The sequence below is a fragment of the Patiria miniata genome, unplaced genomic scaffold (assembly GCF_015706575.1).
Source record: "Patiria miniata isolate m_02_andy unplaced genomic scaffold, ASM1570657v1 HiC_scaffold_20, whole genome shotgun sequence".
NCBI classification, from domain to species: domain Eukaryota; kingdom Metazoa; phylum Echinodermata; class Asteroidea; order Valvatida; family Asterinidae; genus Patiria; species Patiria miniata.
In genome coordinates, this window is record NW_024037059.1 from 1,241,972 (window position 1) to 1,266,743 (window position 24,772).

General features: G+C 37.5%; 1 protein-coding gene and 1 long non-coding RNA gene across 2 annotated transcripts in view; both read right to left on the minus strand.

Annotated features, from left to right (window-relative positions):
• Nucleotides 1-13,037: 13,037 nt before the first annotated feature.
• Nucleotides 13,038-20,371, minus strand: LOC119728815. The gene is made up of 3 exons (XR_005271145.1): nt 20,218-20,371; nt 16,432-16,527; nt 13,038-15,701 (listed from the first exon to the last, which is right to left on the minus strand). It is a non-coding gene; the product is annotated as an uncharacterized LOC119728815 (long non-coding RNA).
• A 1,248-nt stretch (nt 20,372-21,619) lies between these two features.
• Nucleotides 21,620-24,772, minus strand: part of LOC119729030 (adhesion G protein-coupled receptor E2-like) — a 30,505-nt gene continuing 27,352 nt past the window's right edge. The window contains exons 35-39 of the mRNA XM_038201521.1: nt 24,353-24,520; nt 24,083-24,196; nt 23,504-23,553; nt 23,164-23,277; nt 21,620-22,899 (exon numbers count right to left, since the gene is read on the minus strand). Coding sequence (XP_038057449.1) covers nt 23,166-23,277; nt 23,504-23,553; nt 24,083-24,196; nt 24,353-24,520 — 444 coding nt within the window. The 3' untranslated portion in view covers nt 21,620-22,899; nt 23,164-23,165. The remainder of the gene's footprint in view (nt 22,900-23,163; nt 23,278-23,503; nt 23,554-24,082; nt 24,197-24,352; nt 24,521-24,772) is intronic.

Sequence of the window (24,772 nt, forward strand, 5' to 3'; positions counted from 1 at the left end):
TCATAACAACAAATACTACCAAGACATACCGATAGTTCTCAGGTTGTTGTAAAACATTATTGTCTACCAATAAGTATTTTATTGTAACTAAAGGTTGATAAGCTAACTAATTCAGCTTGCATTGTACTTAAGGTTTTCATGTACATGTTTGGAATTGATGGGGCAGGGTCTTGTAAAAACATCCTGCCATCAGCTAAAACATTTTATATTTTGACATGAGAATTTGTCAATCTGTTATACTATCTTTACTGTATTTGGCCGTGTCCGAAACGGGCTTCAGAGCTACGGCTAGGTCTATTGTCAGCGCGTTCTCACGTATTTTCAATGGGCGTGGACCTAGACCTAGCTCTAGACAGTTGATTCGGATGCAGCCTTAGAAGTGTTTATTTCCAAAATGCGATATTCGCCATTTTGTTCCCATTTGGAATGCTGCCCTCTCCTGGCAGCCCAAAGTCAGTTGTCAAGGCCGTTATATAGTCAAACACAATTCATAACACAGTAATTTGAAAAAAAAAGAAGTTTGGGAACAGCTTACATTAATAATATTTATCTAGTTTCATAACCTTGCAAATTTTTCACTCAAATGGACATATGTCGTGTTTTGGTAATAAACTCTTTATTTATTCTTTCCATATTCTTAGCACTGTTTGCTTAGTGTGCTTGAGGTTCAGTGGGGGAACTTGGGCTTAAAGGGAAGGTGCAACATTTGCAACCATCAAAAAAGAATATGATCAAATTACCACGAAATACCCTACTGCACTGTTACTTTGTTAGGGAATGACAGTCTTAAAGCATCCGTAAAATCGTGGCTCTTGGTGTGCTGACATTTTCAAGAAAACTTCCATTTTTCCAACGTTGGTCGGCTGACCAGCGTTTGAGAAAATTGGCTTTTTTTTTCAAAAACTGCTCCTTGTTTTTCATTTAGTTATTCCGCATTTTCTTTTCAGTTGATTACACACCTGTTATGGGGTACAAGCAAATGTTGTACATTCCCTTTATCTTCTACTTGAATTACTACTCGTGGAATTTCTGAATATGAAAAAATAACTGGGCTGTACTTAAGGTTTTTAATACAAAAGTTGTATTTTGCGTGATAAATATTGATGTCTGGATTTTGAAAGTGTTAGTTGAGAGAATATAAAGCATTATCATTAACCAGGCATGCAGCTTATACTCAGATCCACTGATTTCCTTGTTTTTTTTTACTTCTCATGAATGCCATTACAAATATAAAAACACTGTACAAAGGGTTGTGTGGTTTGGAATTTCCTCGTTTTCCTCCCAAATTCCCAGTTGCATGCCTGGTTAAAGGGAATATACAACATTTGCAAACATCGAAAAATAAAACTACCAAGTTTTTGCGAAATACCTTAACAGGATGTTGGTAAATGACAGTCTAAAGCATCCTGTAAAATTATGGCACCTGGTATACTGTCATTTTCAAGAAAAGTGGTATTTTTGTATCAATTTCCAACGCTGATCGGCCGATCAGTGTTGGAAACAACTGGCTTTTTTTCAAATACTGGCCCCAATTGACCATTGCACTTGTTTGCAATCGATTACAAACCTATGAACGGGTACGAGCAAGCTAGACTGGTTCCCAGACCTTACAATTCCCCAATGTATGTAAACTGCTCTGTTTCTTCTTATATGGAGTCAGGGAACCAGACTACAGGAAAATGATCGTTTTTCTTGGTTTTTATAGCATTTTCGAACCCAAAATCTCCAAAAAGTCAGTGTAACTATATTTGCTTTATATTTCCAACCCCCCAATTCCATCCATTTCTGAAAATTACAGCAAAAGCAAATGATGTATATTCCCTTTAACTGTAAGATTTTGTGAAAAGAATATTTTTTTTAATTGCGCTTTTTTGTGGGGGGGGGGGGTAACTTTTTTATGGATAGTCATCACTTAGAATATAATTTTGATGCAGTCTTTAACTCAGTCAACTTAATGATGTACATCTAGTATCAGTCTTCAACGGTACTGGTAAATCCACATGGCTTCTTTGCCAAATCAGGAATATCATATTGTTCTGAAACTGTGTCTGTCTAAAGACTTGCTTGATTGTACCTACCATCATTGAAGACCCATCATGTCCTGTCCCTTGCCCTCCCCTTTTCCCTTGCTCAAGTTATTCCTGAGATCCAAGCCTGGCACACTACGACTAAATCAGTAATGTTTCATGAACTAGTCGATAGAAAAGTATTGAATTTTGGCTTCTCAAAGTACCATACTTTTATCACTCTGTCAGTAAAGTGACTTGTCTTTTTTTACTTAACAAACAAAATCTTCTCATTTTAATTTTGATTTCTAAATCCTGGGTTCATTTTCCCTCTTTGAAAATAACAGTCGGTAATGTGGTGAATTGCAACCAAAATGAGCTATGTGTGTACTTGTTGTGTCTATAATGTCTTTAGTCAAATTGCTCGTGAAATTAGAGAGGGCGTCTTCAAACGGCTGGTTTTGACCCTTGACCTTTTGATTGAAATGATTATCTCTCTCATACAATGAACTTTCTAAAATTTATTTCAAATTCATGAAATGGATATATCTTACACCCAATATTTTTTCAAATAAATTACAGAAAATCAGATGTGGTGCTAAGAATAATCGTAGCTCTTAATTAAAACCCCAAAATGAATGTCATTATTCCCTTGACTTCATCCTTAACTGTAGATCTCAAGCTTAATATCATCATGACTAGGCCTACTTGATGTGAATTTCTTCACAATTTCCTGCCGACATGCATGTATTTGCAGTACTTCTTGTGCAATTAAATAAAAATAAATCTTTGGCACGATTAGACAGTGTTAAAACCAGCCGTTTGATGTGCAAGTATTGTAACTTGATCTAAATCTAATTTCAATGTTCAGGACACTCTGATGGCTCATAATTTGTTTTCCCCATCAGGTGACTGATCACATGACTGAGATACTGAGTCCTGGTGGAGGTTTCCTTGCGTCTCATTTGGAAGACTGCTGACAGGACTTGGCTGGACTGGATCAAGTGGCTGCTGTTGGAGCAAACTTTGAGCAAATCCTTGGCAATGAGAGGTCCTAATCCAATCATACAAGAATAAATCACCCTTTTCCGATAAGAAATGTTCGCAGTAGAACCATGTAACAAAACTCGTTTGTGAGGTTCTTCACAATGCAATCCTTCAAATCTCATCTTATATTTTTCCAACTCTAGATTATTTACATTTGTGGATCAGTACTTTCATTGCCAAGGATTTGCCAGTATGATTGATGAGTTTGAATTAGGTGTCCAGGCACATGTCACAAAAGTCTGAAATGTTTTCCAAATCAACAACATAATCACATTGCAAACCCCCCCCCCCCCAGTTTAAAGTTTTTTGTTAAGACAAGTTTGAACTTGTGAAAAAGTACAAACCTTATTTGGAGTTTTTTTGTCTTGACGTGGATAAGACATGCATTATCTCTGATGCTGTCTAGACTTTTCATGTTTTACTCAGAGTGTTTGTAGCTCACAAAGAAGGTCTAAAACTTGTTAAACCAAACTCCCTTAAAAGTCACTTTGATCTTCAGAAACTTAGACAAGTAACTGAAAGTTAGATAATGTTAACTATGCTCCCAGACGAATTTGTTGACATGTGCCTGGGCTGTTGTCTTTAACTAAAAAAAAGTTAACTAGACAGACAATAAAAGCAATATTACAATTGTGTAGATCTACAATGGCACATTATAAAGATTGATCAACTTAAATTGATCAATATGGCAGTGTTTATAACTGTTAAATTGTAAATAGAGATAAAAGTACAGATTATATTAATAACACATTAATATTTGAATGTTGATATAATGATGTTCTGTTTGATCTCTGCCATTTTACTCTTTTTACTGCTGGAGTTTTGATAATTTTGGATAGCAGTGATACCATTTGTTAAAATATTGGTTACTTTGAAATCATTAAATATTTTGTTGATTTCATTAACTGTCAAGAATCTGACCAGACATTTCAGAGAAAAAATTTACAGTCGAATCTCTGATGGAGGACTGATGTTCCTTTTAATACAAAATTCTGATATGACAAACAATTTGGCTAGGTCCGAACGAGTTTGTATTAACGAGACTCGACTGTATATAAATGAGAGAAAAAAAATACCAATTTTATTGAGGTAAAAAGAACATAACATTTTTTTATGCCATTAGTTACAAATTGAATTTATTTGACATGGTTATTTATGTAAGGTAATATATTATATAATGTGCCATTGTAGATTCATTTGTTCCTTACATTAAAGTGAGGTTTTCTTTGGTGTGATGGTGTGTTTCTTTTGGACATATCTGCTGTCTGCTTGTACATGTTTGCAGCATAGAACATTGCTATATCTTGTTAGATAAATTCATATTTTATTCTATGATTCGAAATGCTAGTTGGGTTAACTTGAAAATGTTCTGCGGAATAGTTCAATTTGACCTGTTTTAGTTTTACGCTGTTTGGATGGAGGTATTTTATTAGAGAAAAATAACAATTTGGTGTGTCTATTATTAAAACTCGAATAATTTTTGCATATGATTGTGAGAAGGAAAAAAGTAATGTAAGACTTGCTGCAAATTTGGTCTAGGGTAGACGGCAGATATGTCCTTTGGACTTTAGTGAGATGAGTCGGGGGGGGGGGGGTCCAACTGAAGTTAACTAAAAACTAATGAATGGCGCCCTCTTGTGTTTGGTCTAACTCAATTTTGCTGAAAGATGCACTTTTAAAAACTGAATGTCGCCCTCTTGTGACCCCTTATCTTACAAACAATTTAGAACCAATACTAAACAATTTTTGAGGTTAAATTGAACTTGACACAAGAGGGCGTCATTTACAATTATCATTTTTAGTTGAAATAAACTTAACACAAGAGGGCACCTTTCATTGCAACTAAATGTATAAAGTTGAAATTGCATTTTGCAGAAGAGGGCGCCATTTATTCTCCACTTGTTTTTTTAAATTGATATAAAAAATTAAGGGCGCCCTCTTGTGTAAAGTGTAATTTTAACTTCATAAAATAAATGCTGTGTGGGGCGCCCTCTTGTGTCATAATTTTTAATGAAAACTTGTCATTTTAATTGCTATGAGAATAAACTAATACACAGACATTGCAATTTGTATTCGTTATTTATTTGAACTTGACCTTGAACTTGACTTTGAACTTGAACTTGGCCTGACCAAAAAAAAAGCCCAACGCATGCAAGTCCCCCCGAGGCGTGCACGCATGGTGTTCCCCGCCCACAGACACCGACAAGCCCAGCGAGTCGCCCTCTATCTACATCAACTCATGATCAGTTGATCTTAGTGCGCACTAACTCCCCAAACTTGCAAGTCCAAATAATCGCAAATGACTTGGTTAACTCCAACATGATAAGGATCCTTATGAACTTCAACAATCAATTTACTTTTCTGACAAAGTCGATGCCTTATTAACCGTTTCAATTACTAAGTATTGCCATGGAAATTATATACCAACTATCACTCCAAAAATTGCCCAAGTAGAGATCTCTCTCACATCTACTCATGATTGTCTCACTCAACATTTCCGTTGTTCACTGTTGCATCATGTTTCTGATCCGTTTAAATGAAATGCAATACAAACAGGCTACAATTTGCCAGCTTTCTCCGATATTTCCAATGCGATAATATTTTAGGACATTTATCTCAGCTACCATTTACGTAAATAACTTCCACAATATAACTCTGAAATCTCCCTGCCATTTAATCACATCAACATGTACAGTGATCAGTTCATCTCATGAGTGTGTCATTTCAAAATACGTATTATTCGTAAGATTTTCACAAGTAATTGTAAGTACAGTTTTGGTTTTGACGGACATGCACGTTTAACTTGAATTGGCAAGGACCAAAAAACCAATTCAGCAAATGTTTTACAGGAGGCAGACGTAACCTTGTAAGAGAAGGTAACAGTATTATCGTCAAATTTGATCTTCAAGCTCAAAAGCCTTGCCAATTTTGGAGAGCTTCTTTGTACTTGGGTAGTACATGTACACGCTGTACATGTACATGCTATGTACATGTACATGCTATGTACATGTACATGCTATGTACATGTACATGCTATGTACATGCTGTACATGTACATTGCATATTCCATCAGATATATACGACCACATAAAAGCGTCAATTTGTTTATGTTTTCTGGCAGCACCGTTACTAGTTATAAGAACGTCAGATTTTGCAGACAAAATATACTTGTGCCAAGTAAATTTAGGCTATTATTTGGACTTAAATTTAATGCAATATTTCAATTTGCACATTCGAATTTACCAAAGTTTTCTTGGTAGGATTTACAGGTTTTATGAAGTGAGATTTTCTGCCAAAACTTCAACCAACATTTTGGTTGGACAAGTCCAATTTCAAAGCAACTGTTTTCGTATTTCTACCTTGTACTCAGAAAGATAGAATTGTTGTTATTCTTTTAGTAAATGTTGCGCTTATTTTTCCTTTTTTTGGACAAAGTTTACTTACGTACATTTTGTACAGTAAAGAGTCAACATGTGACATGTCTCAAATAGTCTTGATATATATTGGCAAATACACCAAAACGGTTCGTTCAGTGCGGGAAAGTGATCGCAATATTTTCTTCGTGCCATCATAAATATCTTCTGTTGCATTTTGCACTCAATGTACATGTACATGTACATTATTCAATTTGTGCACTCGATGTACATGATGTACATGTTACAATCTAAAACAACCCACACATTTTGATTGGAAGTTTAATGAGAGAGAAATTGGTTGGACTGAAACACATTCGCAGTTTTTCTTTTGGATATCGCTTGATTACACACAGTATTTCAATACTGAGTGATCTCTTTTCTTTTCTACGAACATCTGGCCAAACTCTTCACGAATCGTTTTTTTTTTCAAACTGACATTAGGCAAACCAAATCTACACACATTTTGTGCACTGAATGATTGCTAGCCTATAATGTCACACATTAGACTTTTGTCAAAGAACATTTTGGGGGTTTTCTTTCTTCGAGGAGTATTTCTGTTTTTGTTTTACTCCCCATTTTCAACCTGATGTGCCCTTCTGAAGAACCATGCTATTTCCTGGTTAATGTGCAGTGGCGTAGCTCATGGGGATGGGAGGGGCCTTCTAACATGTGGAGGGGGCTGTCTGTCCAATTGGACGAAATGGGATCTATCAAAATCCCATGCTCGGCCCATATTTTGGCCAACCCAGATGGGCCCATATATGTACATGTATCAAAAGTAGCCGCCAACCTGTGCGGCAAATGGTAAAGTTAAACCATCAATTTAAATTTGATGTAGGGCCCACATGGACGTATCAAAGGCTTCAATTTGCCCCCTCCCGTTTTCTTGTGGCCCCTCCTTCATTCTAGCTACGCCACTGTTGGTGTGGTGGCAATCTGCCCCTCAGCATCCTCAGAAGCTGTGGCATCATCATGACACAGGGACAGCCTTGTCCCGCCATGGCCATCCATGGTCAAGTTTAATTGAAGTTTTCATTAATTCATGCACTGTACAATGACAACATACATCCTCATCTGTTTTTGCTTGCTGAACCCACATGTGTATCATGGCATTCGGAGTAAACATACAGGGCGAGTCAAAGAGAAAGTGACCTGGATTAATGATTTTTTTCCTCTTAAAAAGCAATCAAATTTGATACAATAATGAAGTACATGTATGTCTTAATTACGAGAAGTCATGCATGCTTTACTAAAAGAACCATGAATGCCATTGGAAGCTAATGAGCTGAGTGAGAATTACAGATTACACACAGGCATTCAAATACAAATGAGATTTTAATCATTTTGTGTCAAGACTGAAACATTATTTTTACTGTCAGATTTTGTTTTCTGAATATGAGGAACAAGTTGACTCTTTTGTCCTCTGAAATATTGATGACAATTTTTGTCTGTTTTCCTTTGCAACTTTTCGTTCATTCACTGAAGTGGGGAAATGTCCATGTTTCATCGTATTTATAAGTTTTTATGGGTCATCAGTTCGTAGAATGATAAATGATCAGCGGTGGTGATCTTTGTATCAAAATAGACATAACTTGGGAATAGAGTATGCAAATTATGTGAAATTTTCAGTTACTAGTCAATGACATGTGCTTCATCCCTAGATGTTATTTTTATGAAGTGGAGCAAGCCACACATTACTACAAACATTTCGATCTAATTTTTTCTTATTTGGTCACTTTCTTTTTGACTCACACTGTACTGCTATAAGTCCACATTACAACAGATATTGTACATTTATGCTCACATGCAAACCTAGGCAGGCCCCAGGACAAATTAACGGCAGTTTCTGAGATTGATTCTGCAACAAGACACTTGCTACTGACTTAGAAGGAATTTCAGAGATGTTTAGGCATGCAGCATGCAAAACTGGGCAAAAGATTTCCTTGGTTTCTCGACTGACCAAAACGGATTGGATTGAAAATTACACTCACTTTATCTGCACTTTGTGTAGCAATTGAACTAGACCAACCATTTTGTCTCGCAAACAAAATTGAGTGCTCCTGCAGGATTTGAAAATGGAACACTGCCATAATTTAGAATCAAGATGACTGCGTATCAGAAGGATTGACACAGTTGTTTTTGGCTCAGTGAATTGCAAGTTTAAGTTAGTCAAATGAAAGAGCAGAATAAGGCTCTTTCAAAGTATGCATTTTGTCAGAAATCATTCAATCAGCAAAACTGCCATTCACTTTAAGATTTATCCTGGGACCCGCCCCTTACAACCTATAAGACAAGACCGACCTTTCACTTTAGAAACACTTAAAAGAGGAATGACAAAAAAGTACTAATTTGACAGGCTAAACCTATCTTTCTTGGGACAATGCTATAAAATGTATCCCTCTTGCAGTTGCATAGAACCCTGTGTACCTACATGTACATAAACTGAAATTCAACCCAATTGACGTCAACACAATTAATAAGTCCTAGTTATTTTAGATCTCTCTGAGTATACCCCAGTAAAGGTTAATGGGTATAAATTTAGGAACACTGTAAAAATGCATGCTTGCAAAAATATTCCATGGGAAAAAGGAAATATTCCTGTCCCAGTTGGCTATCAAGTTAAATTAGTTTGACTCACTTGTACATGTAGTTTATAGAACAAACCCTACCGAGACAAAAAAAACAGCTTGTTTTTTCCTAGTGGGCTGACTATATTTCTATAAATTATTCAACTGACTTGAACCTTAATGTTATTTTCTGGCTAAGAAAATGGCTAAGTTTTTTTATTTTATTATACTGAGCTGTCCTGAGTTGTCTGTTTAAGAGTATATTTACTCCTTAATTCAGTCATTTCAAAGGCGTCTACTGAACATTATGTGAAGTGTTCAACGTTTTTATTTTTTAGTAATTAGGTTTATGTACCTGCATTTGTAATTTGGTTCAATTTATTTTATTTTCCAGATTTTGACCCTACGTACAAATTTGTATAATTTATTTATCACATCATGTTTAATTCACTGTTCACTGCATTAATCTTCTCAGAGATGGTCTTTAGCTATATTTACATGAAATGCAATGAATTATTACATATGACAGGGAAAATATGATGCTACACGCTCTGCTCAATTTTAAAAATAATTCATTCTAACTCTGTGACGTATTTATTTGCTGCAATATTGAATTAAAGAGGTTTGCTGAAGTTTGCCTTTAACAGAATTGTTAATATGACCTTTTAGCTTTTTGATAATAACAAATGATAATACTAAGAGTAGTTTGATCAATTCTAAAGAGACTGAAGAAACTGAAGAGATTGCATATTTGCTTAGAAACCTGCCCTACATTTGTATGCTCGTGCAGCCCTCTTAGTACTAAACGAAATCTAAACTTGACCTGAACAATGACTTGAAAAACCTTTGACTTTTCTTTTTAACCCTTTAGTGACCTTGGCCACAAGAGAACTGAATTGCCTGTGACAAAGAATGACCAGCATTTTCTGATTTTTTTAATCGCTGATTAGCTATTTTAGTATTCGAAAAAAAAAAATCACATTTCACAATATTTGCCTTGAGTAAGAACTGCATTTTCAACAGGATTTTAGTTGGTTTAGTATTCGAATAAGTCCCAATTCATAATACCAGCCTAGTCTTCTTCAGTCTGGAAAATGCACTTGGAGAAGTAGCGTTGTACACAATAGAGGTGTGGTCACTAAAGGGTTAAAGCATGGAGCATAGCTAGTCTTCAGTCTGTGGCAATACCAACATGTGTCCTGAAAGATCTTCACCTTATTTGACAAATGGCGCCCTACCGTTACGCCCCAAAGACTATATTTCTAGCATTTTAGTTTTGGTCAAGTTAAAATTAGATTCAAGTGTGTCAGTTTGATGCAAAGTGCGATATCACTTTGCACTTTTATTTTGGCAAAGTAATGAGATAGTGAGAAATAAATTTAAGTCCTCTGCTAGTGAGACAAGATAAATTAATTTCAATGTCAGATTGGTTTCAGCAACCTTTTCAAAGTTTCACAATTTTGAGTGTTTGTTTCTTGGCGAGTGGCACCAATTTGGTCTAACTCGGAGCAGACCAACTTCATGGTAGGTTCTGTAAAATCTACTCAATGTTTGACTTCTTTGCAGGAAGATTTACAATTGTCAGATATCAGACTTGTATTCAATTGCTGCTCTCTGATGAGATGTTGAACACAAACAACTTACACGGATAGTTTTTCAAGTACATGTTCTAGTACGGATACACTTAGAGTATTGATAACTTTCTTCTGAATGGAAGTGTACAACACTGAATTTTCTTTTCTGAGGTAGCGTGCAAAGGTGCAAACTGGCCAATAAGACAAAATACAACTGAGTATTTCAAAGTTTTGATCTAAAGTCAAAGCTAAGGTGAAGATCTTCCAGGACTCTCAAAGACATTCAAAGTTAAATGTCTTCTTCTTAGTTTTTAAAATCAATTGAATAACGAATACTAACAGGTGGACACAATGGCACGGCCTTTGTTTTAACGTCTAGTATCTCACTTAAAAAATGCATTCTGACAGAGAATGAGAATAAAACAATTTCAGTTTTGCACTGAAAGGGGTTGTGCAACTGAAAAGAGCTTTTGCTTCAAGGCTTTTCAGCTGAATCTGTGTCACTCGCGAAGATGGAACTGCTTTTATTGCAAGCCTAGATTTCCAAGGCTTTTTTGAAAGTGTACGTTAATTTCCAATTGCTCAAGAGCACACTTTGATATGGCTCTCGATCACCGCAGACAAGTGAGCAGCTCAGATCACAAAGTCGTGATCACAAAAAGGTCCTCTTAAACAGACCTGGCAGGGGATTTCCCCATGCAACCACCTATCAGGTGGGTGATGAATCTACGGGAGGCTGCAGTGATTGCTCAAGCCCAAGGTTTTATCCAATCATAGGATTGGAGTGCAGAGGTCACAACATTTGACCATGAGTTGATTAGCAGCACTTTGAGTGCTTGCAGTGAGTGTCGAGTCCAGAAAGTTTGCTGAGATTGGTTGAGATGATTGCACACCAATACACTGGTTGCATCTCTGTATGATTGTAGGACTCAATGGACACTCATAAGGAGAGTATTGACATCTCTTCGGCAATATCAAAAGTTTATGAGGACTGATCAGTTCCTAGAATTGTCATGTCAAAGCCTTCGTCCAACTTTGACTACAGATGACAAAAAGCTAACATTTTGTTTCTCTTACTTTATTTTTTCAAGCGCCAGATTGAGGCTAATTGGTATTGCCACAGACTGAAGACTATAATGCACAATACTGTTTTCCTGTAATGCAGACAGATAGCGTTTACTCCTAGCCATGAGATACACATTTTACTGTTGGGTTTAGCAAGCAATGAGGATGTACACAGTGCATGAATTCATTCTACAAACTTCAATTAAACTTACCATGGATCCATCTGGCAGGACTGGCTCCCTGTGTCTGACACCACAGCTTCTATTTGTTAGGATGCAGGGGGCTTTTTTTGTCCACCACATCTTCCATCTGGCCAGGAAGCAGCATGGTTCTCCCCCTCTGCACACCAGGACTTCTCCCCTACAATTGGAAGAGTTTGGCCTTCTCTCCTTTTTTCTCAATTTTTTTTTAAAATTTTCTCTCCATTGTTTTTTTTTTTTTTTGGTAGTGCAGTTCTGAGGATAAATATGATGGCAATAGCCCATTCTTTGCTTTTCGAATTTTATAATGAGAATTTGTTTCCTTTGGGTTTTTATAGGAGCATTTGAAGTTTTAAAAGTCTCTTTAAAGTTGCTTTGAGATCTAGATTTTTTTCTTTTTCATTTTTTCTCTTTTTTTTACGACACCATAATTTAGCATTTTGAAAATTTGAGGCAGGGAAGCTGCCTTTTTTTCAATTTGGGAATTTTGTATATCACTTGCTTATGTTTATCAAGTTAAGATTCGTATGCTGCCAAAAACACAAGTATTATTTGCAAACTTATTTTTTAAAGTGATACATCAGATGCTGAATTTAGAGCAGATATGATTCAGTTAATTTTAACGGATTTCCTTTTTGATATTTCCTTATTTTTATCCGTGCATGTCTAAGATTTGAACACACTCTATGAGAGAACTGATTGTACATGATGACACAATAAAAGGCAATGAGATTTCAGAGTTATACCACGAAAGTTATTCACATAAATAGCGGCTGAAACACCTGTCCGAAAATCAAACCGCATTGAAGAACATCAGATATACCAGCAACAGTACCCATTTGTTAGCAGATCATTTGGATCAACATGATGCCATGGAACTATTGAAATGCAAGCAGGACATCAAGAGTAGATGCTCGATTGATCTCTAGATTTGCAATCTCCAGATTGATAGATGGTACATAATTTCCACAGCAACACTCGGTAAAGAAATAGCCAAAAAGACATCTCCTTTGCAGAAAGGCAAACTAATTGTCAAAGTTCAAAAGGATCCTTACCATGTTGAAGTCGACCAAGTCATCCACGATTATCCAGACCACAAGCTCAGGAAGTTAGCACACACCTTGAACAACTGACCACTCGCCAATGCAGATAGGGACGACCCACCAGACAAGCCGGCATCTGCGGGCGGGGAACACCACACGTGCACGCCCCGGGGGGACTTGCATGCGTTGGGCTCAAGTGTATCAGAACATTGCCTGTTGGTTAAACGTCAAGTATATTGGTTGGTTACTCAACAAATTATCATAAAAGACTATGAAATGTACATGTATGTACAGCCAGCACTGGAAGCATCATTTTTTTTCTGTTTGTTTTTTAGAGCGAGGATAAAGTTTTGATCATTGGCACTCAGTAAGTAATGAAGCATTTGTTTTTGTATTGCTTGACAAATGAACAAGTAAAAACTGCTTTCTTGAGGTTGTCAACATGCGCGCTTATGCAAAAACAGCTTCGTGAAAAGGAAATTGTCAAGTAACTGTTATTTTTGTGATTTTCTGAGTGTTTTCACTTTGAAATTGAAAATACACAGTTTGCAACTTTTTGGAAAATGTGTGATTAACGCCAATATTTTGCATTCACAGCCAAAATTTATCTTAATACATTTGACCAGTGCTGGCTATACTTGATAAACAAAAGCTGGGTACAAGATTGGCATGGCTGCTGATAGTGGTAGCTAAGTTATGATGTACTGGAAAATGCACCAAGGATTTTGAAAACTCATTTCTGAAGACAAATTTGGAGATATAGAAACAAAAAGTTAAGTTTGTATATTTGTTGGCAACATTGGATTTTTGACAGAGTATTTCCAGCTCATAGTTTTAATGCAAGGAAATTTGGACTTTTGAGAATCTAAAACAGTTTTTGATTTAAATTTGAACCAAATTTTAGTCTAAATGAGAAATTTTGGGTTCAATACAGCAAATATCAAAAGTTTGGTTCAAAGAAGTGGGTTCAAATTGTGTGTAAACATAGTTTGTTTTCAACGAATTTTGTTGGAGAGAAACCAATCTTGCACCCAGCTATTACCAATCAGGCAATGCCATAAAGAAATGTTTCAGATTAAAATATCAATTAAACGTAACCAGCTCTCTCTGTTATAAACATTGTATCATAAACATTTCTCTACGAGAGGACTTTCTGCATTTTGAGCAGTCCTTGGTTTTAGCGAATCTTGTCCAAGAAATTGTTTGATTCTTTCAAGAATGCACGAAAAAAGAATGCAACTTTACAAAATTGAAATGCAGCGCTTAAACTGTCCTTTTTGCAATAAGTGACCGTTTCAAGCTAATGAATAGAACTGAATATGGTCAATGAAACCAGTGCCTAATGGCTTTTATGAACTGCGCCTGCACAACTGACTGCTGTGAGAGGCTGGTTACGTGGCATTTGTAGAGGCCTCTCCTCCATCTTCATGAACTGTGGTTTGATTTGATCTCAGCTATGAGTGCCATTAATCATAGGTTCACCAAAAGAATATTATGGTTTGAGGGCTTTTGTGCAACAATTTTCTTTGCAGACAATATTTTAGAGGATCATGTCCAATTTTTTTTTACATGATGACTTTTGTGCTAATTCATCATCAAATGTTGTGAACGACAAATTTTGCATCAGCTTTTCAATATTCTTGACATCTTTCAAACTGTGGTTACCCGAGGCAACCCATTTTGCATAGAGGCCACAGAGGTGATTTCTGAAGACCTCTAGTGAACTAAAGGAAAGAGAGACCTCTACTTCTTAAATATAAGAACTTCCGTTTCAAAAGAGTTCCGTTTCAAAAGAGTTCTGTGTCAAAATACTTCCATTCCAAAAGAGTTCCATTGCAAAAGAGTTCCATGTCAAAAGAGTTCCATGTCAAAAGAGTTCCGTGTCAAAAGAGTTCCGTTTCAACAGCGTTCCGTGTCAAAAGAGTTCCATTTAAAAGAGTTCCATCTCAAAAGAGTTCTGATTCAATAAAGTTCCATTTCTAAAGAGTTTCTTGTTAAAAGAGTTCCATTTCAAAAAAGTTCCATGCCAATATAGTTCAAGCTCAAGAGAGTTCCATTCCACAAGAGTTCCATTTCACGAGAGTTCCCTTTCAAAAGAGGCTTCCATTTCCAAAAAGGTCTTCAAAACTTTCTGCCAGATTGCAATCAATCAATGTGAATCATCCAGTGTTTTTGAGTCTGGCAAAAAAAACTCTGTACGACACGTATCATTCCCATATCATTTCTCAACAGTCTTGGAAGCCCTTGGTGTGACTGGCGAAGGGATGCAGCTCAAGAGTTGGGCATCCTTGGAGTCACTCTTTGTCCAGTTGGAGAAAAATGCAGCTCTTCAAGCAGTGCCTGCGGACCTTTCACTTGTCCGGCAAAAAATGAGAAACCGCAACTCATGGCACTGTGAGATTGAGAGTCTAAAGGCAACTGATATTTAGAGGAAGTCAATTCGAGTGAGTTCAGGTCTTGCTGGCAACGGTGTAGCTGCTGAATTCTGTACAGAATTCTGCACAGATCCAATGTACTAGTAGAAGGGAACATGTGATGAATGCATCCCACGACATCCAAACGAGACATATCTCCTGTTCGTCGCAGACTGTGTCCATGTAGCTCATCAGATCAACTGTTGAATAGTTTGCAGTTCAGTGAGCAGCCTGCTGCAGTGACGTCCGGCAGCGTGTGAAGAAGTAGGATTTCTCTTGACTGAGAGAAGAGCGCCCTCAAAGTTTACGGATGGGCTGATGGGGAGTCGACCACTGCTGGTTTGCATGAGTGGTGCTGAGTCACAGAATCTGTGTGTCAAATCAGACAAACAAACAATAGAAGGATATGCAATTGGTTTGTAATGATTTAGTGGAACACCATACCTGCCAACATACGTGACTGCTGGATGGCGGTCCAAGGATTTGTAATTTTAAAATGTCCAAAAACGTGAAATGTGTTTAGGTTTTCCACGTACATGTAGCCTGGTTTTCATTTTGAAAATTCCCCACAAATGACAAAGGCCTTTCTTTTTTGATCGTCTGAGAAGTTATTAAGTAGTTTGTAAAGTAAGGTACGGATACCAGATCCCATAATCTTGAACCGGTTCCTAACATCAGCGGTCGGATACTGCGAGCCACTATTTTTCCTCGTTATCTACGGTGAATATCAAATTGGTGAAAACTTTTCCCCATATTTGATAGAAATCAGAACATATTGATTTTTTTCAATCTGAAAACTTCAAAATAGGGATGATTCCCATTTAAAAAGGGAAAGTAAGCAGGTATGAAACACTGCAACTTTGTTCAATAAATTTCAACCAGGGATGGAAATCTGATCTGTGACAATGTCATAAAAAGGATAAAATTTGAACTTATCATTTAAGGTTTAAAAATGTAGTTATTTCACTTTTGGCAAGACGAACACACAAGATCTACGGCCCAAAAGTCTTCGGCAATGTAGGTACAAAGGTTGATTGACCCAATTCAAGAGTTCTTTTCAATCCAATGTCCTGGTCACATACATCAAAACATTACTAACCTTCTGTATATGGTTCTTGTGCCTGGCATGATCATGACAGTTGAAGAAGGTTTGGTGACAGCAAGTACATCTGACATCTATGTCTGGGTTAGTGATCTATTGGTAAATAAAGAAATGTGTAGCTGTTTAAATAGATCTCTTTGAACCATTTCAATATGACACCTCACATGCAGCCTGGATGAATAGACTAATCCATTAAGCAGAAAGAATGTTGCAACCTGACGCCACTTTTTTCTTCATATAATGTATCATCTCAATAAAGGTCAGTAATTGCAGAAATGTTGTTAAGACATTTTGCTCTTAATGTTGATAAGTCTGGGACTAAGGAACATTTCCAACTTTGTTTCGAAATACTTAGAAAATATTCTTGACTCTCCATAGATAGTCCACTGGTGCAAGATTTTGACCTTATGTTCAGACTCTACAGCCTCAGGAAAATTTACCTGTGGATCATCAAACTTGTAGGTTAAGTTCACCATGCGGTTTTCAAAATATTTTTGTCTTCCGATTTAATCTGAAGAGGCCAAGATAACTTAAATGTAAAAGAGGTTTTGGATTCTGGTCTTTGAACCTTGGAACCTTGAAAATATAAAGTTGTTTTATGATTAAAACAAATATTAACTTTGAAGTTGCAAGTTTTTATATTTTTCAGTGTTAACATATGGCGCAATGTACCTGAATTAAGCTGTTTTGTCAAGAAACACATTTTTGCTGTACTGCAGGACAAAAACTGGACTAAGCATGGTGAACATATTTGTGAAAATTAGTCCCCAGTGTTCTCCAACATGTAAAACAAACCTGGCGCCCCGCCATGTTTTCTGCGGCGCCCGCCATGTTTTAGAAGTCACCACCAAGCTTTAAAATCCAGCTGCCAGGTTTAATTTTTTTGACTCTACAGTGTTCATTTACAACTAAAAGAATTTAGAAACAAGAATGACCACTTCTTTTTCGAAAAAAATTGAATGGCTTCCTGCTGAACCCTAGTCTCGGCCAAGTTTGCGATGCGCACGGATATAAACTCACTTTATTTCTATGATCGATGCAGTTAAGTCTGGTTCTGACTATTCTGTTCTCTTCTATCATCATATTATTCGGGGGATCGTCTGGTAACCAGATGCACCCTTTTTCCATGCACATAATGCTGCATGACCTACGTACTGTACGTATACGTAAACACGTGTACTGCTACTGGACTGCAGGCCTAGCCTGAGCATGCGACGTGCGTATACATTTGCGGAATTTGCAGCAGGCATTGGCATGCATCATCTTTAATAGTTTTAATTAAACATAGACTTCGGGGCCAAGGCTAACTTTTATTGCATGTTGTATTCCATGAACTTCAGTTGTAGATTATGAGGCCTATTTTTTCAAAAGAAACTTCCGTTATTTTTACAAATTCGCTTTGTGATATAACTACTTCGCAATTTGATGTCACGGTGACTATAATCATGTGCGTATAACCCAGCTTAATGCGGCGATGACTGGTTCCCGCCGCGCCAATTTAGAAGACATGATGAAAATGCGGTAACTAGTCTGTGCACGGCTACGCGATCGATAGCGCTAGCATGGCTCTGCATTGCAAGTATGTGCACTGTCAACTGGTCGGATCCGACATCGTAAAAATGCCAAGAAAACACCGATGGAGAAAGAACATTTTTGCAAATTAATTCACAGAATTGATCTAGGTTGTCTGTGTATGTATTTTCCATGTTCAAGACTTCATTTTGAGATCGCACTACTCGTAATTGGAGTGAAACAATGCAGCGTGTTACCCGAAATTTTCGACCGTTAAACGGGGTCTGTTGGCCGTGTGCCACACATGCACAGTGCATCACACACTTCGGAGTTTTGGCCAGCTTCCCGTCTTGACTAGCGTTGTGCATATGATACGAACAACCTGAATTTTCCATTATTTTTTAAGAATTATCGAACGTAAATATATTGACAATAATTAAGGTAGGTTTTATTCACTTTTTGTGGCCATTTTGTGTATAGCTTTCGTAGTGCAATGGGAATAGTTCAGGCTAAAACTATTATGTCCAGTAATAAATAGCACCCCCATACCGTGGTTGTTAACTTTGAGAAAATAATAAACTTTATAAGAGCAATAGTAAACCAATGAAATGGAATTCTCCTTAAAATCTTTAAAACTTCTGCTAAAAAAATCAGGGTCACTGAGGGTCACTGGCCTGGAATCGCCTCAGATTGCACCACAGAGCATCTAGAATCCAAAATTTTCCCGGGGCCCTTAAGCGGGCCCCGGACCCCACGCCGTAAGGGTTTCGCGCTCGGCGCTCGCAGGAGTCCCCGCACCCCAGCACCAACCTTTAATTTTCAAAGTTGGAGAACACTGAGTCCCCCCTTTTTACAGACGTCTATTTTCGTGTAATTTTGTGTTGGAATTTAGATACGCTAACGTATGCAAAATGACCCCGGAAATTACTCTAAATATAGACGTCTGAAAAAGGGGGGATTAATTTACTATCGTTTTTAAAGACGGCGAGTGTTCTTCTTTTATCATGTTTATTAAGCATAATTACAAACAAGGTCTAAATGTAAAAATAAAAACTGTACAAAGTTCTACATTTTCGGATACATGTTCCAAGTGTGGACTTTATTTGCAGAGGAAGTCCAGTAAATTGGCCACATGGGCTACGGCTGACCTAGCCCGACTGCGTCTGGCCGTACAGTACTATCGCAAGCTCTGTAGTACGGCCAGACGCTGAATGCTTCCAAAAAGACTGAATTTTTTGGGCCGCTGATGTAGCGATTTTGCTACATCTTTTGATCGAGATTATCTTTTCATCCAGGACAAAAATTTCCACAGTTAAGGTTCTTAGTCGTAGAGCAACTCATACCTTTTCGAAAAAACTTTCTTTGGTCTCAATATTTTCATCCATCTGGCCAAAAGACGACTTTCAGTCATCATCTTCCACAAATATCGTCCCGAAAATGCTTCCCCATGCGATTTCAAAATGGCGGCCGCGCTGTAATCATGAATATGCATGAAGTCTGTGACGTATGACCTCGTGTTTTTGGACGTGCGTGCGGCGGCGCCGTACGTACATATGTACATGTTCATTACTTACTTGTAGACAACAGCCCAGTACGTGCATGCACACGTACGTCCGCGCGGCGGTGTGCATGCACGTACTGGGCTGTTGTCTACAAGTAATGTACATGTACATATGTACGTACGGCGCCGCCGCACGCACGTCCAAAAACACGAGGTCATACGTCACAGACTTTTCATGCATATTCATGAGTTACAGCGCGGCCGCCATTTTGAAATCGCATGGGGGAGCATTTTCGGGACGATATTTGTGGAAGATGATGACGGAAAGTCGTCTTTTGGCCAGATGGATGAAAATATTGAGACCAAAGAAAGTTTTTTTCGAAAAGGTATGAGTTGCTCTACGACTAAGAACCTTAACTGTGGAAATTTTTGTCCTGGATGAAAATATAATCTCGATCAAAAGATGTAGCAAAATCGCTACTGTCATCAGCGGCCAAAAAAATTCAGTCTTTTTGGAAGCATTCAGCGTCTGGCCGTACTACAGAGCTTGCGATAGTACTGTATACGGCCAGACGCAGTCGGGCTACGGCTGACCGTGCTCCGCTCGTTAGTTCTCATGGTTCTTGCAGTGAGTTGCACGTGCTTGAATTTTTGTCCGGAAAATGGGCAACATAATTTGAAAATGAAAATTAGTTGGGAAAAGACCTAAACAACACTTACTTTAATAAGAACAAGTACACATTTATCTTGGAGTACTAAATATTACTTACATGTGTAAGGTTGGTGGAAGAACGCTCCGGCTTTGATAAATTCTGCCAAATCACGCAGAAAATTTCGGCTTTAAAAAATGGCGCCACGTGCAGACGTGATTTCTTGGCACGTTTGATAGTTCGAGCAGTAATAGCCCGCATAAAGCAAACACGGTTTATTTCATTCCTCCACTGAGTGACACATCGTTGGGGCCGGGGGCATGCAGCAGGGCGGGGACTTCTACCAAAAAGTGGGGCGGATGCATGCCCTTTATTAATTTAATTAATTAATTGTTACAAAAATTGTTGGAGACAATCGGGGAGAGTTAGATAAAAACACCTTTGATCTCAAGACTGAGAACATGGCTTTGAAAAAAAGTCAACCTATAAAATAAATGCCATGGCAAGAAATAAAAGACGGTGCACTGTTCACTTGTTAATTCTTGGTGGATTTAACATTTATTTTCTCTCATATACAATCTTTTACGTAAATGAAATATTAATTAAAGAGTTCTTTTTCAAAAGGCAATAAATGTGGGTTTTTGTATCTTTTAGAATACCGATCTCTCCTGGCTGACCGAAGTCAGTTTCTACAGTAAACACAATTTCAGAAGACACTGAAGCGAAAAATGGACTTTACAAACAACTGTTTTGTTTTTATTCTTTAACCCTCCTGCTGTCTGAACAGTCATAGACAGTCAAAAAAATTCCTCTTCCCCACCATGCCTTTTACAGGCTAGTCACCAACAGTCACAACATATTTCAAAAAAGCACTGTGACTAATCAAATTCAGTCAACAGACAAAAGCAGGCAACTGGTAGGCACAGCTGGCTTATCAATCACCTACAGTCAAAGGAGAGCTGTATCAAGTTACATGAACAGTCACAACCAGTCAATCCTGCTTTATGTAAGCAAGGGCGGATCCAGAACACAATTTTTGGGGAGGGCCTAGAAATGGGTTGGATTCTAGAATCTCTGTGGTGCGATCTGAGGCAATTTCTGACCACTTTAACCAATTTATTTTTGAGGAAAATATGGTTGTGGAGGCAGTGCCTGCCTTTAGTGCGACGTCACTTAAAACAAAAATTGGGTTCGTTTTCTTTGGGGGGGGGGGGCATGGCCCCCGTTGCCACCCCTCTGATTCGCCCTTGTATGTAGGCTAGGAGTTCTTAACTTTTACAAACAGTCACCTGACTCACTTTGACTGAAAGGACAACTTCGTATGTTTGCATTGGAGGGTTAAAATTTGAAAATGTGCAAGGTTAAAATTTGATAAATGTGCAAAATTTTCACATTTTTTAAATGCATTTTTACATGTACATGTATTGCATTTTGGATACAAACTCTGCATATCTAACCCACTTTTATTCCGGAAATTTTGAGACTCCCTCCCCCCCCCCCCCCCCCAAAGTTCAACCTCTGAAAATGGAATCCATCCAGACTTATTTTCAGGTTTAATGATAGCCTTTAATCACATCTTTGCAGGGCCCAAAACAGCAGCCAAAAAAATTACGCTGAAACTTCACACAAAACTAAGCAATATTTGGAATGATTTTAAGTAATTTTTAACTACATGTAACCAACATTTAAGGGAATCAGATTAATTTAATCATTGCCAGACAACATATTCTAGCCTTAAAAACACTCACAGTACAATCTCAACAAGGAAACTATTGAGATAGAGGCACAATTAGGCACATCAATTAAAATACAACTCAACTACGAGAAATTCTACAACCCAACATTAATTATCGATTCTTTTAATTAATATACAGCTAAATATTTTTTGGGAAAATAGCTAGAGTCACATGAAATAGACTAGCCTAATATATGAAACAGACTAATATCTTTTGAATCTTATTAATAGACTAATATAATGCAAGTAGTATTTTTTAAGAGGATATAGCTACCCCTGTTATGGACGGAATTTATAAGGGTCGAGAAATGGAATTTTGGTTATTGCTTAATAACTAATGGCACGGATTAAAATTTTAAGGTAATGTGTTAAAGAAAAAACTATCTGCGTTTGCAAAATTAAAACTAGAAAAAATAGGCACTTTGAAAACAATTACTAGGCTAAATTAGATCAAGGCACATTGCAGTTCACTGCCAAAGCACTCCGAGGACAAATTACGACACCCGTTTTGTTCTAAGTCTATTCTCAGTGCTTTATGTTTATTATATAACACTATATTTACAGCTACCATTAGGTTATCCGTATTGCTTACATTACACATTGTACTCCTCTTTTTGAGAGAGTGATTTTATATATCCGCTTTCAATATTATAATAAATATCCAATAAATATAATACATATATTACCATGATATTTATATTTAATATACTTTTACTTTACACATTCTTCTAAATACGTATGATTTCACATACATGGTTATTTTTTTAAACATAAGTAATTCATGCAATCACTATTTTCATCATGACTAATGTAACTTATTTCCAACTGATTCACAATGTAGGCTTACTATATGAACATATATTTACATATTAAATTTACTTATTTAAGTGAGTCCTACAAAGACAACTTTTTTCCTGTCAAAGTTAAAATCAAAAGAAAATCAAAGTAAGTAATTCAGTTTTTATTCCTTCAGCTGACACCTCTTTTAAAACTATCCTACCCCTCCACTATGACTCCCGGAAAGTTAACATCAGTTGTTTTATTCTGTTGAGAGCTTTGCATTTGGCCTGAAACAAAACAAGAAAAACAACAATTATCAACAATTTATTATAAACAAGAACACAAACCATATATTTTTTCAAGCTCATGTCACTTGGTGGTCGGTCTGTCAGTCTGTCTGTCTGTCTGTCTGTCTGCCTGTCCCCGAAAATTGAATAAAAATAACTTAGCTATCCAGTCCCATCATTGTCAGTCTTCCAATTTGCCAATGTTTTTTACTCCGAGGCATGGGTTCGAACCCCGCTTTGGTCAGTGACTGTTTGACAACTCACCCTTAAGCTATGTTGGTACCGTCCATCTTCAGATTGCTGTCCTTGGACACGATGGTTTCCATGGCAACCTTGGCGCCCTCTACCAGCCCTTTTTCCTCGTCATTCACCTTCTCGCTGCAAAAAAATTAAAATCATGTCCAAATCAAATTTCATCATAAATTTTGCAAAAGTACGCAGAATGAAGGGGAAAAAAAAAAACGACTTGCACAACAAAGCACAAAAGTTCACATTGTTCCGCAAACCACACATCACATTTCATTGTGAAAACATTAAAAAAATATCAATTATAAAACAGTTGTTGGAATGAAAGAAGTATATGCTTTTGTTCTGCAATACTTGCCTATTTTTGACGAGGCACTGAATGTCATTCACCTTCACAGGATCACTGGCCTAGAAAAATACAAGCAAGATTTGTGTCATCAAACCACATAATCATATTATATATCATTTGTCCTTTGTACATTTTTTAAGCTGAAAACAACATATTCTAAGATCTCGATTTCAATTCAAAAGTTGCAGAGTCTTGTTTTGAATTGTCACAAAAATCACATGTGCGTCGTGTCAATGCTTGCGCACACACCCATTCACACATTTGCTGAATTACAAACCAACTACTAACTGAAATTCCCCAAAATGAGTCACTTGACGCATCTTTGGAAATGGCCTTCTTTTATTGTTTTCTTCAAGATGACAGCATGCCAGAAAGAATAATTTCACAGGGAGTTTAGTCCCATTACTATCTTTAAATCAAGTAAGCTAGCTGTTCAACAATAATTTCGCCAGTTTTCTTTGGTTAGCTGCAAATTATGATCGACACTACTTTTAAGCAACAAAGTTCTAAGTTACAAAAGATCTTGATTTTGAAGAAACGGACCACTAGGCTACTGTCCAAATAGCATCGGTCTTTTTGCTGACTTACCGCTTTCTTGGTGTCTGTGGTCAGTTCGGCGGTGTTGTTCATGGAGTTGTCCTTGGGTTTGGCTGGGTCTTTGCTCAGGGTTGTGTCCTTCATGCTGGGGTTGTCATAGCCTCCCTAATGGATGGGGGTGGGGTGGGGAACAAGTACTTCGATATAGTAACAATGCAGCGATCACGTCCAGCAAAGGGAAAGAATACTATTTGCCACTTTTACACGATGATTAAGTTAAACTTGTACATGTGCATCCTGTCCATACTGTGGAATACTTACAGAGACCGTGTTGACAGTAGAGTTGCGTTTGATCAGTTCGGTAGTGGAGACGTCGCTGGATTTGTGCATGGATGACTGGGTGCGACTAGACATGGGAGCTGTGGAGCTGGTTGTCATGGAGTGCAGTCCCTTCTTGCGACCATAGCGACGCTCGTAGGCCCTCTTCACCTAAAATCACAAGTAACAGAAGATTACGCAAGTTGAAATTGCGGCGTGACAATGTTACAATGCCCCCCCCCCCCAAAAAAAACGCCAGAAAATTTTGATCAAACAGTGCTTGCATGCATGCATGCATGGGGCTGTTTGAATGACCAGCGCTGTGTTTGGGAAATGTGCAATCGATAGGTGCAAATGAAGGGCAGGGGTGGTTACACTCAGCAATTTCACCTCACTTAATCTTTTAAATTGTCAACTTTTCAA